This window comes from Eremothecium cymbalariae, chromosome 4 (genome assembly GCF_000235365.1).
Source record: "Eremothecium cymbalariae DBVPG#7215 chromosome 4, complete sequence".
Taxonomy (NCBI): domain Eukaryota; kingdom Fungi; phylum Ascomycota; class Saccharomycetes; order Saccharomycetales; family Saccharomycetaceae; genus Eremothecium; species Eremothecium cymbalariae.
Genome location: NC_016452.1, coordinates 537,259 through 555,345, shown reverse-complemented (window position 1 = coordinate 555,345; position 18,087 = coordinate 537,259). Strand labels below are relative to the sequence as shown.

The window sequence follows — 18,087 nt, the reverse complement described above, 5'->3', positions numbered from 1 at the left end:
TTAATCTATTTGAAACAAATATGTATAATTAATTAATGTTATCCGATGATGCTATTTAATTTTGTTTTTTGGTTATAAAAAGTGTCTTTTGCTTGAAATAATAAAAAACCTCGCGTAGCCTAGAGTTGGATTTATTGACGAATGAGTAGACAAACAAAAAGAATAAAGAGTTTAATCTATTATTAAATTATGTGATTGTATAAATTATGTGATTGTATAAATTCCAATCATAAAACAATCTCTCGGAAAGTGAAAATTCATGTCATTAACATTGTCCTGTTTGTTTTTGTAATTCATCTTAAAGAAAACATAGAGTCAGACCTTCTCAGGTACTTGTTAATACCACCAGATTGTCTTGTCGAGAATAGACGACTGGTAGCCTCTCTAGGATCCTCACCTGGTAGGTTGGTAATCCTACCCGCTGAAATATGGTTATCATCTAAATTAATACCGTTCATGTTTCTTTGCAATAGATAGCGTAGAGTGTTGAACCAGATGTTATGCCTTTGTCGTGTTGGGCAGGTAAACTTGATGTCACGAGCCTCAGTCTTCACGACAAGACTCTTGTGGTACAATCCGGCAGGGAAGGGGTTAGGATCATCTATGCTTTCCACAGACAGTATAGCTGCTGCTCTTGTTCTCGTGTTACCAGGGTTGTCTAGAACAGGGTTGGAGGTGGACCAGTATAAAGTTAAAGTGTATGGATGGACCCAGAAATATCTTTCGTGACGAGCACCGCTGAATTGAGAACTGAGACGCCCTAAACGACGGTAATATTTGTATAAATATTCACCAATGACTGTTTGAGTCAATGCTGGAATGATGCTTGGTTCACTCAAAGAGGCTACGGTAAGCAACGAAACGCCCATATCAATGGAATTGCGACGACTTATCACTAAGTTTCCTGCACTCAGGTTTGCTGTATTGGAGGGATTGCTAGCTCCTTGTTCGACAGTAGCAGTAGTTGCATTTTTACCCACTGAGGAAGCACTGGACGGCATCTTCGAACCTGCTCTCGATTGTGATTCACTGTACCCTTGTACAGCCAAAGCAGCGGCCTCAGCGTAGTTTCTCCTAATGGTAGTCTTTGAGTCAGCAGAAACCACCGATCTGTTTGTTGGGAATCGTGATATCTTTGGAGGACACAGCAGCCCAGGAGAAATCACATCTGGATCTTTCTTCAAGCCTAAACTAATATTAAACCCACGTTTTCTAGCCTCTGATTGTAATTCCCAGTCAGTAACTTGTGCGACATTTTCGACTTCTTTGGCAAGTAGCTTATTATAGTAGGATATTGGTAAGATAACAACGTTATCGACATCAGGTATACTTGCAAAAGAAGTAGCAACAAATGCAGCCTCTGGGATACATAGTAATCCAAAACGCTTTGCAGTCTTATTGAGTTGTTTGATCTCACTATCTGTAAATTCGTTATCTGAAAGTTCATCAAGGTCGTCTTCGATATTATTCGGTGAGTCGAATACACCATCAAATGAAAAGTGAGGCAGCTTCTTCAACCTATTATATTCGTTGGTTTCAATTGCAATCAAGTCAAAATTGACGGCCTGTTCAACAATCATTTCCCTCGTGAACTTTGGATGCTCCAGTTCCAGTTTTATTTGTTCAAATTGGTCTCTTTGGATCGGGACCAATCCGAATTCTGCTGCCCTAGAAATCACATCTGATGCGGTCAAAATATCTGCTCTAGAAGCAAGTTGTTCTTTGATTTTTTCAAAGCGGTCGGTATCTAGTACAACCAACTCATACTCGCGGGCTTTATCAATTATATCGTCCTTGGTTAAAATATTGTCATTATATTGCTCTTCAATATCTAGCAGATGGTCATATTCACCTTTTTCGATCACCACTTTACCACGCTCCTTCGCTTTTGTAGTCATGTCATCATCTGAAATCGGCGCTTTTAACTTATTATATTCTGTGGTTGGTAATACGACCATATCAAATTCCTTAGCCTTGTCCATGATCATTTCCTTAGTCACAATAGAGGAGGGAGGGCAAACAGGTATGGCCTTGATCTTCAAATCATGATACTCAGCTTTTCCAAGAATTATCTTACCTGTTTCATTAGCGTAGTTCTCTAGTTTGGAGTCATCAACCTTATTTACATCTTCGAGCATCTTCTGATAAGCAACCTTTTTAATAGCCACGTATCCTAACGGTTCAACTTTCTCTTTTATGTTATTTGCAGTTAATTTATCATTGTCCAACTGCTGTGTAATACGAAGATAGTCTGATTTTGGAACAGCTATTAATCCATACTCACCGGCATGCTCCAAAATTGATTCCTTGCTCAAAAGTATGCTGGTTTCTAAAATCCTAGATTGATTCTCCATGATAGACAATTTTTCTAAATCAATAGTTCTCAGCTTCTTGGACTGCAAGTAATTGTCAATTTCATCCAAGCCTATGGAATTAGCTATTCTTTGGTTTAAGTTATCTAGCTCCTCTGAACTAATCAATAGTAATCCCAACTTTGAAGCTCGCTCTATCAATACGTCCTTAGAAGCTAAATCTTTTGTTAGCTTTTCGAATTCATGGAACCTCTCGATCGTTAGTACAGTCATTCCGATTTTCTTGGCCCTTTCAGAAAGCGTTCGTTCATCCCAAGTACTTACAAAACTGTCAGAATCACTTTCGCCCGAGCCATTGTCTTCTAATAGCTGCGGAACATCTGTCATTTTAGGATCAGCCGATTCCGCCTCGACGTGATGAATCGAAGCCTCCTGTTTACTCATATTGTCGCCATCTTCTGGCACAAGTAAGTAACCAAGAGCTTTGGCCTGCGCTTTTAAGGAATTCAAAGAAGAGGGAACTGAGTCCATACGAATAGTAGATGCAATAGATTCCATATCATTCACGTCTTCGTACTGTTCATCCAGAGCATCTGTATATTCCGAAGATGATGAAATAATACTATTCCGGACATTTGATTTCACGCCAGAAGATATCTCGAATTCATTAAAATATTCAATGGCGCTCGAGGCTATGTTGATTTTTGTGTCAGACGCGTCACTGGCTTTGACTTCGCTCTTTTCGGCAATTTGTTCTGACGGCTTTTGTTTAGAGTAAAATTTCGACAGAGGGGGTCGCTGTTGGAAGTTGATGGGGACTAATTTCATTTCAAGCTTAGAAGCAAGCATTTGCAAATCTTCGTACGTTAAATTTTCTTTTGCAGCAGCCTTCTTTAATAAAGCTTTATATTCCTCGCTTGGTAAAACTGTCAAATCAAACATACGGGCACCAGTATAAACATCAGTTTTTGAGATGACATGCTCTTTTTGTTTTTTCACCAACTCTTTGTATTCCTGGGAAGACAAAGTGACAAATCCTAATGATTTTGCGGATTCAAACACTTTATCCCTACTTGAGAGTTTTTTCTGTTTACGAATTACGTGTTCGAAGTACTCTTTACCTGCCAAAACTTTGGATTTATGGGTTGGACTATTCGAGCTTGAATATTCATCAGCATCTTCCACAAGTGCATTGTATCTGGTTATTGGAAGAGTAACTAGACCTAGCGAATCAGCCATACTTTCTACATCAGCCTTGGTAAAATGGTCAACCTTATCAGCTTTGGATAACAAGACCGAATACTCACTGATTGTTAAGATCTTTAATCCTATTGATTCCGCAGACTTACCGATTGTATCTCTGTCAGGATGCTCGGCTTTGACTTTCATCAGATCAAACTCTTCTCTTGCAACAGTAATCAAACCAAAGTTGGATGCATACTCTGATACTTTTTCTTCATCTGGAGAAACGAGTTTCTGATATTGATTGATTGGAACAGGTTTTAAGCCAAACTTATTACATAATTGGAAAATTCCATCATTAGAGATATTTTCGACGCTTGATTCAACTAATGATTTGTAGGTGTTTCTTGGAACCATCACATGATCATGCCAGGTTATCATCGACTGTAAAGAATCTAATGAGGGGTGTTTTAAAGAATCCAACTTTTTGCGTTCAATAAGCAAGTATCCATGTTTTTCAGCTAAAATGGTTATAGAGTCCAAACTAGGATTCTTAACTTGCTCTACTAAATCTTCATATTCCAGTTTCTCTAACAACATGAAAGCAGAATTAGATAACTTTTGTTTAATGAAATCAATGGATGGATTGGAGACAGTATCTTTCAACTTCTGATATTGATCTGAACTAATTAGGACATAGTTCTGCTCCTGTGCAGCTACTTTTACTTTCTGCCATGATGGATGATCTACAGATTCACGTAGCTTCTGTAAGTCTCCTACGCTAATCAATGCTTTCCCTTTCAATTCAGCATGTTTTAACAAAAACTCCTCTGATGGGTCAGAGTTTACTTTGTTCAGGTCAGCCCATACCTCTTTCTCGACCAAAATCCTATCTATGTTCTCAGCATGTTCTTGCAAGAATTCGAGAGAAGGTGTTACAATAATTGCTAAGCTCTTTTCGTATTCTTTTTTGTCAATGACGACTTTTGAAAATTTCACAGCCTTGTCGTGTAAATATTCTTCAGACGGAGACTCTAATGAATCTTGAATACTCTTAAATTCTTCACAGGATAATATAGTATGCTGCTTCTTCTGAGCCTTTTCAGTTAAGTATTCTAAAGTCGGATCATCGATTTGACTGGTCATTTTCTTATAGTCCGTATCAGGTATTAGAACGTGTGAATTTTTATTCGCATGTTCATTTAAGAAGTCTATTGAAGGCATTTGAGAAGTCTGTACTAGTATTTTATACTCCGCACGATCAATCAAGGCATAGCCTAATTGATTAGCTTTCTCAGTCAAATAATTCATATCAGGCGATTCGAGCTCATTCTTAATCTTCGCAAACACTTCTATATCAATTATAACTTTCCTTAATGCCGCCGACTTTTCCGTCAAGTGCTCCAAAGAAGGTGTTTTAATTGTAGTAACCAAAGAGTCGTATTCGGCTTTATCTAGAAGAATGTGGCCTAGATTATTAGCCTTTTCGGATAAGAAATCCAAAGATGGAGATTCTTTGCAATCTTTTAACTCTTGGAGGATAGGTTTTTTAACTAGGGCATAACATTGCTTATCTGCTTCTGAAATCAAAAACTCCAATTTGGGGTATTGCATATGTTGTACCAATTCTTCGTGGGTAGCTTTTTCAATGATGTTGTATCCAAGGGCATTTGCTTTTTCACCCAAATGCTCTACTGAAGGTGCATTGACCAAGTTAAATAATTTTTCAAGTTCTGGTTGTGGAACTAGACGTCGCTTAAATGTTTTGGCATGTTCGACTAAGAATTCAAGCGTTGGAGTCTTGGAAGTAATTAGTAATTGGTCATAATCCTTCTTTGATACAACCACGAGACCACGATCTAATGCTTTTTCGCGTAAATATTGCTCGCTCGGGGTATTTAGTTGATTATGCAAGTCCTCCATATCTGTTTCTGAAATCAAAATAAGTGAAACTTTTCTTGCCAGCCCGGATAACCACTCAATGGATGGGTGCTGTAATTGGTGCTGAGTTGCTTCGTGGTCTTCCTTCTTAAGAAGCACCTTGCCAAGTATATCCGCTTTCTCAGCTAAGTAGTTAGTGTCTGGTGAAGCGATCTGCTTTTTGAGTGCTTCAAGTTCAAAAATTGGCAATACAACGTAATCAATTTTGCTGGCTAACTCCGATAACGAATCAGCATCAGGGAACGTCAACTTTTTCAAATTTTCCTCGTACAAATTCTTATCCACCACCACCTTATTATACAAACTAGCTTTTTCCGTAATAAAGGACTCAGTTGGTCTCGAAATTGAGGATTTTAAGCTTCTCAAATCGGAGTTTGAAAGAACAGCAAAACCTCGTTTTTCGGCATGCTCAGTAATAAAATCCAAAGATGGTGAAGAAAGATGCTCTTTTAGGGAATCAAGTTCTGAGTTAGTTGCCAAAGAGTATCCTAATTTAGCAGCTGCTGATTCAATGAAGGATAGATCGGGCTCATTTACTTTCTTAACCAAGCCTCGGTACTCATCAGACAGTATCAAAGACATTTTTAATGACGAGGCCTTTTCACTTAGCTCCTCTAAAGTTGGAAATTCTGACTTTCTTAGAAGCTCTTCGAATTTGCGATGATCAATTAGGCGCATGCCACGAGCGTTAGTCATCTCAGTCAATTGAGACATAGATGGTTTAGTAGCTAGCTGATTCAATTCATTGTATTCTTCAGACGATTTAACCACATAACCTAGTTGTAAAGCCTTTTGAATAATAAATTCTTTAGTAGGAGATTTAGAGATCTTCAACATCTTATCATATTCGTCGATTTTCAAAAGCTTAAAACCAAGATTGCCAGCCTTTTCACTTAAAGTATTTACTGAAGGGGATGCGAGTTCAGTAACCATAGCTTTGTGATCAGCCTCGTTGATTAACACCATCTTGCGAGCAGAAGCATGCTTGGATAAAAGTTCTAATGAAGGATTTTCAGCCATGGTCTTCAACTTTGAAAACAAAGCTTCAGGAGTAACAACATTTCCGTGTGATTTAACCATCTGTATTAATTCATCCTCAGAATAGACTATTGGTTTAGAATCGGCTTTCAGCTTTTCATATTCCGGGATTGATATTGGTTTCAAATTATATCTTTCACATAATTCATAAATACTTGATTTGTCAATTTTCTCTAGGGGCGATCGCCTCAAATCCTCGTACTCCGATTTAGACACCGACATAAAGCCAAGTTGTGTTAGTCTTTTTTGAACAGCAGATAACTCAGCCTTTTCAATAGTTGAACTCTTCAAAAGGTTAAGCTCGCCAACAGGAATTGGGACCAACCCAAAGCTCTGCACAGATGCAAGAATCGAACCTTTTTCAGTCGCTTTCTTCACAGTATCATCATATTCTTTTTTGTTTACGAGAATAAAACCTTTCTCCCTTGCCTTCTGGGCCAAGTAATTTTCACTAGGGGATTCGTAACTCCTTTGCATTTTGACATATATATCTTCTGATAAAATAACACTTCCTGTTTTCTTTAGTTGCTTTGAAATCTCCTCCATTGTTGGATCCATTGCTCTTCTCAGCAACTCTTTATATTCAGTAGTTGCTAATAGTTCGAAGCCCTTCAACTTGGACTTAGTCTTTAAGAAATCCAAATTAGGGTCTCTAAAGACAGATTCGAATTCAGTAAATTTTTCCGATGGAACTAGTTCATAACCTACAGCCTTCTGCTTTAAATACTCAAAAGAAGGATTTTCAAGTTTATTCAGCAAAACAGTATGCTCCGCAGCCAGTTCTTTTATATTGTTGAATTCTTTCTCAGAAACGACAACACATCCTAAGTCAAGGGCCTTAGATCTCAAATATGACAACGAGGGTGCTTTGATATTCTTAACCATTTCACTGTGTATTCCCGTATTCAAGATAATCGAATTATTATCCTTAGCCTTAGCGCTTAAGTAATTCATGCTGGGTTGTTCATAAGTCTTCTTGAGAAGCCTGTATTCGTCGGAAGGAACACAAATATGATTATGAGATTCAGATTTGGCTTTCAAATATTCAAGTTTTGGTTCTTCAACACTGCTTAACAACAGAGCGTATTCATCAGAACCAACTACAACGTGGCCTAACCTCTCAGCTTTGGATACGAGGTCTGCTAGAGTAGGTTCATGTACCTTTTTGCGTAAATCTTCGTATTTCTCGCTGGATATAACCACATGCCCTCGTTCGTCTGCCTTCTCAGTTAGGTACTCTAATGTAGGTCTTCCGCACTTGTCCACTAATTCTTGATGATCAGCCGAGGATATAACTAAATATCCAAGATCTTCAGCTTTCTTCGATAAATGAACTAGTGTAGGATGATTGGCCTTCTTAAATAGATCTTGATGATCTGATATAGGGATCACGAGATGTTTATACAGCTTCGCTTTCTGCATTAAAAGATCTAAAGAGGGTTCATTAGCCTGAACTTTCAAAGCAGCTAAATCGTCATTTGATATTATGGAGCTATTATAGGACGCAGCTTTATCAGTCAAGTAAGTAATTGGTGGTGTATCAAAAATACTCTTTAATCTCTTGTGCTCAGTAGACGTTAGTAACACATAGGAAAGAGCACTAGCGTGCTCTGTCAAATAAGAAATTGATGGCTCATTGACCTTCTTTAGAAGAGCACGGTACTCCTCTTTCTTAACCACTTCGTAATTATGATCTGCTGCCTTGCAAACAATATGCTCTAAAGATGGAGTTTTAGCCAAATTAACTAATTTTTCAAAATCATGATTGGGGATTAAGTGATAGTTAATTGCTGCAGATTTTGCTTTCAAATACTCGATGGAAGGATCCTCTATCTTTTTCTTTAGCTGTAGAAGTATTTCACACTTTATCAATTCGAAACCCTTCTTGCTAGAATGAGTTGTAATGAAATCTGTTGAAGGATTTTCATAGGTCTGTTCTAGAACATCACGTCTTTTTATATCTATAACTTCCATACCATGTTCCTTCGATTTGACCTTCAAATAATCAACTGTTGGCTTATTTAGCATTGTAACCATTTTATCGTATTTATCATTTCCAACAACAATATGACCCATGGCTTTTGCTTTATCCTTCAAGAAGCTCAATGTTGGTGATTCTGCCATATTGATAAGATTTTTATATTCCGTTTCCTTCAGCAAATGCCAGTGGGACTTTTCTGCTAACCAGGATAATAAATCATCGCTATTATGCTGCTCCATATACTTACGGAGCATTTCGATAGGTGGATTCGTAGAATTCCTTTGCATTACTTCATATTCGTCTCTTGGTGATAGCACGTGCTTAACTTCTGCTGCTTTGGTTTTTAGGTAATCTATTGAAGGATTTGCGAGCTGGTTCTTCATATTCCCCAATTCTTCGATTGGCAAAGCAGTATAAGCTACAGTACTTAATCTTGATTTTAACTCATCCAAAGTTGGAGATTTTAGGGATTCATGTTCTTCAGACGTTAAAAGCACAAGGTCAAGTTCAAATGCTCTTTTAGTAATATTCTCACGCGTTGGGGATAAAAGCTGATCATATTCCCCTTGTGACAATAGTACGTGGTTATAGGATTTTGCATATTCTTCTATTGTAGATTTGGAAGGTTTGGCCAATCTTTCATGAGTTTCCTCTGGAAGAAGAACATGATTCAATTGTTTAGCCTTTGCGGAAAGAAAATCAACGTCGGGATTTAGTAGGACATAATACTCATCATTCGAAATCATAACACAATCATTTGCATTCACGAGTTTACGAATATCCTCCTTTGAAGGTTTAAGGAGTCTTTCATATGTATCGTTTGAAATCACAGTGTGTTTCAAGCTTTGTGCTTGGCTGGTTAGCTGTTCGAAAGAAGGGTTATAAACTCTTTCCGTCAACATCTCAAACTCACCAGTAGGAATGACAGCATGCTCAATTCTTGCTGCTGCATTAGTTATGAAGTCCATAGATGGTTCTGTCGAAATTCTTCTCAATGCGTCCAATTCCTTTACATCAATAATGGACTTTCCTAATAATTTGGCTTTTGATTCCAAGTAGTCATAAGAAGGATTTTTAAACGATCGGTAATCGTCAGATGAAATAGCCTTTAGGCCATTTTCTTCCAATTTTGTCGTTAAATAATCTAATGATGGCGTAGCCATACTAGTTAACATCTGCTCATGGGCTGCTTTTGATAATACGTCAAATCCCTGAGATTCAGCTTTTGCAATAAGGTCAGTAATTGGTGGATTTATCAATGATTCATATTCTTCAGTGCCTATTATAATCTTACCGTGATCTGTGGCCTTGCTATTCAAATAACTAAGTGGCGGATCATCCATTGAATTTGCTTTATTATGCATTTCATTGTATTCTGATAATGAAACAAGTTTATAACCACTGGTTTCTAGTTGAGATATCATGGTTGGATTTTGATTTATTAGTTTACCATCAAAAGGAAAACCAGCTTCAACTGGAGACTGTGTATTTTTTAATCCTTTATAATCATCCTCAGATAAAAGGACTAAATGATGCTTTTTAGCGTATGCTTCAATATCAGAATAATCCAAACTTAATTCAAGCTCCTCTTCATCACTATCCAGCAGAGAATTCGCCAAAGGATTCCTAGACATAGTATCAGAACCAATACTAGTTACATCTGCATTATCTACGCCGAATTCGAGTTCCAGAAGAGAATCGCTTCTATCGATGCCATCTGATAGTTCGTTGTCCTCGAACCTGTCTTCATCATTATTACCATCGCCACCTAAAAATTCAACATCTTCATGTATAGGATAAGAAGAACGTTTGGCTTTTCTATTAAATTCTTGCGTTGGTGAGACATCTGAAAAAACCAGAGGTTTACGCTTCGACTTTGGGATCCTCAGCGCGGGCCTCGTAGTTCTAGGAGAATCGCTTGATCTGTCATACGATTTGTCTGTCTTCATACGGATAATCTGCTGTCTCAACTTTGAGATAGTTTGAGTGGCATGCGTTAGATTGGCCTTTAAGGTTTGGTATTCTAACCCTTGTTCTGCTTGTAAAGCAATAGCTCTTATTGGAGACGTCTGAGCCACAAGTCGCCGGTTTTGATCATCCAAATCGCCATTGAATGTCTCTGCAGACCCAACGCTCATAAAGGATTGTTTCTTGATGATATCTTGGCCCTTTTCAACTTCATCAGCCAATGATTCCACTTTTGCCATCAATAACTCAACTTTCGAATTTAGCTGATCATTTTCCTCGTTTAACTCTTTCACATGGTCTTTTAATGCTGCAATTTCAGATAAATATTTCGCCTGCTTCAAGTCTAATTCTCCCTGCAGACCCAGCTTCTGTAATGACATTTCTTCTAATTCCGTTTTGATCTCTGTTGACAAATTGACCTGTTTTTGTAACTCTTTCTTACTCTTATTAAAGGATTCCGATAATTCCTTGAACTCCTGTGATAACGTCTGCAACTTCATCTCGAGCTCCCAATTTATATCCTTCAAATTTTCACCCTCTTTCGATACACTCTGGTACCGCTGATTTATTTGACTGAAATTAGACTGTAAATTCTCATAATCTTGCTCTAATGTCTTCAACCTCGACGACTTCTTATCATTCTCCGCTTGCAACTTCCTGCACTCCAGCAACAAATTCTCACTTAAATCCACCACAAAGTTCATATCACTGCTAGAATTCGCCTTCAACACCCCGTTATGAGTATTACTCCCCGCAAACGAAGGAATTGACGACCTGCCTTCCCTCCGGCTCAGCATCCCAGAAAATGGCAGCAGTTTCTTCCTCACCTGTCTGTCACTGCCTTCCGCCTCATTACTTTCATCGAATTGTCTTTGAATCTGTTCCAACTGTAATTTTAGATCTTCCCTATTACTAGAATGTTCTGATTTATTATCACCACTTAGTGACTTCCCACTAGGTGGCCGCATCCTGTCTAGTTACAAAATACTTTGGATCTATAATACGTAGGAATATAACAATTCAAACGTAGGTATTCTTTCTATGCGTATATTGCTTTCGGTTCAATAAGAATATGGAAGCTTATTTCAACTTGTATATATGGCTGGCCTGTCTAATGTCAAACTTAGGTTTTACAAAAGTAGAGGGTAAGGAGACCACACGTATAAATAAGGGCTTCGAGGTTTTGTTGTTCTGGTCTACTGAAAAACCACCTTCGCGACTTTTTTGTTTGCGGCTACGGTGTTGTATGGGTGTCTCGATGAGGGAAACCAATGACAGCGTTGGGATTAAACCCTATTAGGTGTATAGATTACTTGATTTAGAAAAGTACAATGTTTATGCAATGCTGGTAGGAAGTTGGAGTAGTTTATGACGGTCTGTTAGACGCGGAGGGAGTTTGTTGTTAATTGTTAGTTGTGTAGCTGTGTAGTTGTGTAGCTGTGTTTGAGAGTGCGTATGTGTCATTTATTCGTTAAGATCATTTTTAACACAGATCCCTTGGTAGTCAGCCCAGTGTCGGATGACGGCATCGTCTATGAGGTTGGTGAAATGGTCTCTTGACTCGAAGGAGGTTCTAAGGTCATGGATGGTGATGGGATGGAAACAGTAGATGCGGTTTAGGAGGGGTTTGTCTTGTTGTAGCAGGTGGGTTAGGCGTAGGAATAGTTCGTTGCGTTTGTCTTCGTCGGATTGGGAGTGGAGTTGTTGGGATACGGTATTGTAGTGCTGTAGTACCTGGGCATTGGATCTAGATGTTTTTACGCCAATTGTTTTGAGCGATTGCCTTAATTGTTTTATCGATTGTGCAGTGGCAGTTGGGGAGGAATCTTGGGTTGATGTGCTTTTGTTGACTCCGAGAATGCAAGGATCGGTAGCGGGCCGGACAGGTTCTTCGTTTTTGCAGGGCTCGAGCTCTAGTATTGTGTAATTTTCGTCTTCACTGTCGGCAACGATGTCTTCGTATATGGTCTGGGGTTGGAATCCTAATGGGGGTGCATTCTTGTCGTTAAAGTTCATCTCTGTATCCTTGTAAATTTTCATACGGATAATAGAACTGCAAACGGGGGCTTCTATGAGTGGAGGACGATGCAGACTCATAAATGAAGCCGGCGTATTTATTGATGCAGTGTTACTTGCTGGAACCTGGATGCTTGGCTTTCTGGTAGCTGATAATACTTTGCTGTTGGGTCGACTAGTGGCTTTAACGGGTGATGCTATATTCGACACAGCTCGAAAAGTTTCTTGCGTTAAGTCTATAACAGTATCCTCGTGGATTGGCAGGTTATCAGGCGATTCATCTGGCGTGGACCCCCGCTTAAAATGCCAATCCACGTTGGAAGCAGTGTCTTGTTTCCCTACCGCTAAGAGTGTAGTCGTATTTACATCTGCAATTATATCATGAGTCATGTTTCCTATCGGTTCCCCAGAATCCACGCTGTCTGGTATCGAAGGTTGGGTATTGCTGGAACTAGAGGTCAAGCCTTCCTCCTCCTCCAAACCAATACCATTGGGCTCATTGTTATCATCATCGTCTAGCAGCTGTGACAACGTGAACACCTTCTGCCCTACCATATCTTCACAATTCCCCACGTATATGCCGTGGCTATCCGTTAGATCTGTGGGACAATCTCCTGGAGGAAGTTGTGAAGAATACCAAGGATGTTCTTGTTGTTCCTTACCGTAAACGAAATCTTTTACCAATGCTACCTTTGCTCTGGAAACTTTTGGCAACCGTTCACGAAGTAACTTTTCAATTTGTGACCATTCTTCGCAGTTAAATGTTGAGAAGTCTATCGGATCACTTCTATGCTCATCTTTTTGTTTAATATCTTTCAGCAGATTTTTTATCTTATGTGATTTACCTGAAAGCATTGTTAGTAGCCGTCGTGCTCTATCCTGTTTAATTTGAAGAGCATAATTCTCCGTGTTATACTTCGTAATACTCTTCACCCTAGTATCAGAACGTCTGCTCCTCTTTATAGTGTTCATCTCTAAAGACTTCCCACTACTCAACACAGTCTCTGGTACCTCATCGCCTTGCAACCCTATGCCATCGGCTTCAGTAGCATATGTAAAATTAGCCAAAAGCCGCTTAAATTGTTTCCTGTTGTTCTCCGTCCCTTCCAGTTCATCAATCCGACCCTGAACCTGAGTAGAAATAAATACTTCATCATCCTTCTCCACTTCTTGTTCTCGTTCATCTTTAGCTAATTCATCTTCCTCCTCATAGCTGAACATCATCGGCACTTGAGTCTCCGCTATATTCTGTTCATGAACCTTTTCATCGTCAGATACATCCTCCACAAGCAACAAATTTCGCTGAGCCCTGCTGAAATCCATAATCTCTCCACAGCTTACCCAAACAGCATTCAGTTTTTCCTGCCTACCCAGCTATATCTTGTCTTAATGTCCCATTAATCATCTTGGACCATACTCAATTGATGCTTGCTAACGTTCCGCAATACCATTACCCGGACACAATACATATTTCTAAAATCTGACATTTTAGTCACATGATCTATATTTCACTCGGATCCGAGCTGGTCCTCAGTCCTCCTAACTGCTCCGGAATATGGCCTTCTGTGGAGAGATTTTATGTGTTATAAAAGAGAGGAAAAGAAAAGGTAAGTAATGCCAATTGGCGGTTCATCAATAAATTAAGAGAGCTACGTAACCTGTTCACATCCTAATCGTCTGCTATATCGTATTTTAGTGCCGAAGACCAGGGGTTTCCACTTATTGTTTCCACTCACACAATATTTCACAACACTAAAGACCTGAAATCTTATTAAAAAAACATACGTGTGGAGATATGTTGAGATCTTCAGTTCGTTCATCATTCAGGTCGCTAAGGCCTTCAGCAATTCAAGTTTACCAGCGGGCATTTAGTGTAGGGAACGTTTCTAAGCAAGTATGTTTGTGTTCGAACATATTGGGCGAGACAGTTAGGATGCCTGTGTTGCAAAAGACAACCTTTCGTTATGGGTCAACTTCAGTTCCGGTTCCACCAATGGCTGAATCGTTGACGGAGGGTTCGTTAAAGGAGTATACAAAACAGGTTGGTGAATATGTTGCGCAGGATGAATTATTGGCTACGATTGAAACCGACAAGATTGATATTGAGGTTAATTCCCCTATATCTGGTACCATAACCAAGTTGAATTTCCAACCGGAGGATACAGTTACAGTTGGTGATGAGTTGGCGCAGATTGAGGAAGGTGGAGAACCGGCAGCAGCAAGTGCAAGTAAGCCAGAGGTGGAGGAAGCTACAACAAAGAAGGAAGAATCAGGAGCTCCAGCAGCCCCAGCAGCAGCAGCCCCTCCTAAAGTTTCTTCTGCAGATGCAAAGAAGCCCACTCCAGCAGTATCTGAGCCAGTTTCTGCCACAGCACCACAACAGGCATTAGGGAACTTTTCACGTACGGAACGCAGGGTTAAAATGAACCGTATGAGAATGAGAATTGCAGAAAGGTTAAAGGAATCTCAGAATACCACTGCCTCTTTGACTACTTTCAATGAAGTTGACATGTCTGCATTACTAGAAATGAGAAAATTGTACAAGGACGAGATTATCAAGAATAAGGGTGTCAAGTTTGGCTTTATGGGTCTCTTCTCAAAGGCCGTAGCTTTGGCTCAAAAAGACGTTCCTTCTGCTACCGGAGGCATCGAGGGAGACCAAATTGTTTACCGCGATTACACAGATATATCTATTGCCGTTGCCACTCCTAAAGGTTTAGTTACACCAGTGGTCCGTAATGTTGAGTCATTATCCGTTTTGGAAATCGAGGAAGAAATCGTCAGATTAAGCAAGAAGGCACGTGACGGTAAAATCACTTTGGAAGATATGGCAGGAGGCAACTTTACTATCTCAAATGGCGGTGTCTTCGGCTCCTTGTATGGAACACCAATTATCAACACCCCTCAAACTGCAGTTTTAGGTCTACATGGTGTGAAGGAAAGACCAGTGACTGTGAATGGGAATATTGTTTCTAGACCAATGATGTATTTGGCCCTAACTTATGACCATAGGTTATTGGATGGTAGGGAAGCCGTTACCTTCTTAAAGACGATCAAGGAATTGATTGAGGATCCTAGAAAAATGTTGCTAATGTAGATTCCTCATTATCACTTACTCGAGAATCGGTCTTGTTTTCTTTTGTCCTTCAAACAAAGGGGCAAAATCTAACGTTCTGGACATTCGAGCCTTCAAATGTCACTTAGAATAACTAGGGTTATTATTTATATAAGAAATTACATCTTTGTTAATCCATGTGCCTTATATTGATTGATCTTTATTTATACAGTATAAAAATATGTCTCACTTAATGTATAATCTGCACACATCATCTACATATATATGTACTCATATACATACATATGCATACATTAATATATATATATATTTATTTATTTATTTATACTTGAATTGAGATTATTTCTTTACTAAATGTCACGATACAAAATCGATGCACAATCTCGATGTGAATTAAAAATATGACCAGACCAAGCTCGCATAATATCTTTTTAAGAAAAACGTGGGGAAACAACAAACGATGTTAACTGAAGGAAACAAAAACAGATAAAAGCAAGTATTTACAAGAACTTTACGTCCAACTTTTTTAATGGCGTACTCTCCGGTAAATCAGCTTCTTCAATGACACCTAGCTGTACGAGATCTCCATAAAAGACGCTGATCTTTTCTTTGGCATAAGAGATATAATCAAAAGAGTGGATATCTGCACCTGTTGCTTCCTTCAAGTTATTGGGATTAACGTCCTCATCATATGTAAGATCGTCACTGTCATATGGCTCCTTATCTTCGAGGGTAATTATATATTTTTCTCCTCCGGGACCTTCTTCCTCAACGACGGTTGAGGTTTGAGGTTTACTGTCTAGCTTACCACTTTGAATCAGCCCCCATAAAGACCAATGTAAGGATACGCAGGGTCTCCATCTGATAATGCTATTGTACAAGTTACGGACTTCTTCTTCCACGGGAGGTTGTTTATTTCTTAAATGGGAAGTGTAGGAATAAACGAAATTTAGAATTTCCTCCCTCTTCGGAAATTTATCCTCAAAGGTTTTGTAACAGTCGGTACAGTGATAGTCCGACATCCACTCAGATAGGAAATTGGCTAAATCATAAGCTGCTGGATTCGGTCCTGCATATTCAAAATCAATTACTACCAATTTGGAGTCTTGCTTCTGATCTTCAACGGATGGATTAATAATATCTTCTAAAGATATGTTGCTCTCAGTTAGGAATAATGAATCAGATAATGATGTTGCTGAAGAAGATGCTGCCAAAGGAGTAGATGTCGTCGGTGTAATAACAGGCGAGGTAAATAGCAAATTCCCGTACTGTGTATCGTTGTGACAGAATACTAGAGGCTTAGAAGATTCACCGGTTGCATCAAGCCATAATCTATACTTGTTGATGATATTTTTGAAATGAGTCCAATCTGAGGTGAGCAAAGCTCCTTTCAAATGATCAATATTTTGAATCCATTCAGAGGAATCCATCTTGGATACCCATTTGTCAATTCGACTCCATGCTATGCAGTGCTTCTTTTCCCATTCAAGAAGAGGAACACCCCCGTGAAATTCTTTCATCCTACGTGCTATTCTCTGTGCTGTCTTCCAATCTCTGATATCATCCTTCGTCAACGTCTTGGAATTTTCCAAAAACTGCTCAAACCTACCGTTATTAAAGCACCCAAATAAAGAAGGACCTATATTCTGGAAAGAAAGTCTTGCTAATGTTTCTAACTCATATGCACGGTCAATAATCGATTCCACATTCGGTCCATACACCCGCAACAATAAACTAGGGAGCCTGGTATGCTTGTTCCTTTCCACCTTATAGATGGCGTTCGTCATTGTACCTGTGATCATAGTCAATGTCAATTCGTTAGGATTTGTAACAAGCGGCTTGCCGCTTGCCTTACACCATTTGGGAATCTTTAAGCTCTGGATCATATGTAACACATCGACCTTCAAATAATCCATCGGCAATGTGATGTCCAACGTCGCCTTGACAAATGGCACCTCAATAAATTCATGTGAATCAGACCCCAAAGATAACTGCAGCAAACTACTCGATAGCTCATCTGCAAGAGCATTAGACGCGTCTTCACTTTTTTGCTCAACGCTTATCGTGCGAATTAACCTCTGTGAAGACTTAGTCCTCGGTAGCAGAGGTTTTCTAGTCCGGCTATTTGACCTAGACCACGAGCCCTTCCCGGCTAATTGAGATTCACTTTTTGAGGACCTAGGATCTGCCTTAACCATAATTGATCAACTAATGTTTTACCAACCTGCCTGCCTGCAAAAAACGAAACTAACCTTATTTTTGTAACCGGACAACCAGACCCCAAACCTAAGCTGCTTTTACACTTGCTACCTAACCTTCAATGTCTATCTAAAAAGGGTTTCAAAATAAAAATATATCTTCACCGGTTTAAAAACAGTAAACCCTACAATCTTAAACGAGATTATAGTTCTTGTATATTAAATATCCATTAAACTTACCACTTTCGTTTTAAACTCTTGATAGTTAAACTAAGTACATAAAGCTAGTTTATATACAACTGGTTGGATGTGATTAATGCTGTTCTTTTGCGGGCACGGATATATAGGCTCATAAGCTTGTTTTACATTCAAGAT

The 18,087-nt window shown here is 39.1% G+C and overlaps 4 protein-coding genes across 4 annotated transcripts; 1 reads left to right on the top strand and 3 right to left on the bottom strand.

Annotated features, from left to right (window-relative positions):
* Positions 1 to 293: 293 nt before the first annotated feature.
* Positions 294 to 11,390, bottom strand: NUM1 (Num1p; the record flags this gene model as incomplete). Its single annotated transcript, XM_003646094.1, has 1 exon — positions 294 to 11,390. One exon carries the CDS (start codon positions 11,388 to 11,390, stop codon positions 294 to 296), a length of 11,097 nt encoding a protein of 3,698 aa, XP_003646142.1.
* A 496-nt stretch (positions 11,391 to 11,886) lies between these two features.
* Positions 11,887 to 13,761, bottom strand: SLX4 (Slx4p; the record flags this gene model as incomplete). Its single annotated transcript, XM_003646093.1, has 1 exon — positions 11,887 to 13,761. One exon carries the CDS (start codon positions 13,759 to 13,761, stop codon positions 11,887 to 11,889), a length of 1,875 nt encoding a protein of 624 aa, XP_003646141.1.
* Positions 13,762 to 14,233: 472 nt separating this feature from the next.
* KGD2 (dihydrolipoyl transsuccinylase) lies at positions 14,234 to 15,535 on the top strand (the record flags this gene model as incomplete). The annotated part of the gene is made up of 1 exon (XM_003646092.1): positions 14,234 to 15,535. The coding sequence occupies one exon, from the start codon at positions 14,234 to 14,236 to the stop codon at positions 15,533 to 15,535; it is 1,302 nt and encodes a 433-aa protein (XP_003646140.1).
* A 479-nt stretch (positions 15,536 to 16,014) lies between these two features.
* Positions 16,015 to 17,712, bottom strand: Ecym_4258 (choline/ethanolamine kinase; the record flags this gene model as incomplete). The annotated part of the gene is made up of 1 exon (XM_003646091.1): positions 16,015 to 17,712. The coding sequence occupies one exon, from the start codon at positions 17,710 to 17,712 to the stop codon at positions 16,015 to 16,017; it is 1,698 nt and encodes a 565-aa protein (XP_003646139.1).
* Positions 17,713 to 18,087: the final 375 nt, after the last annotated feature.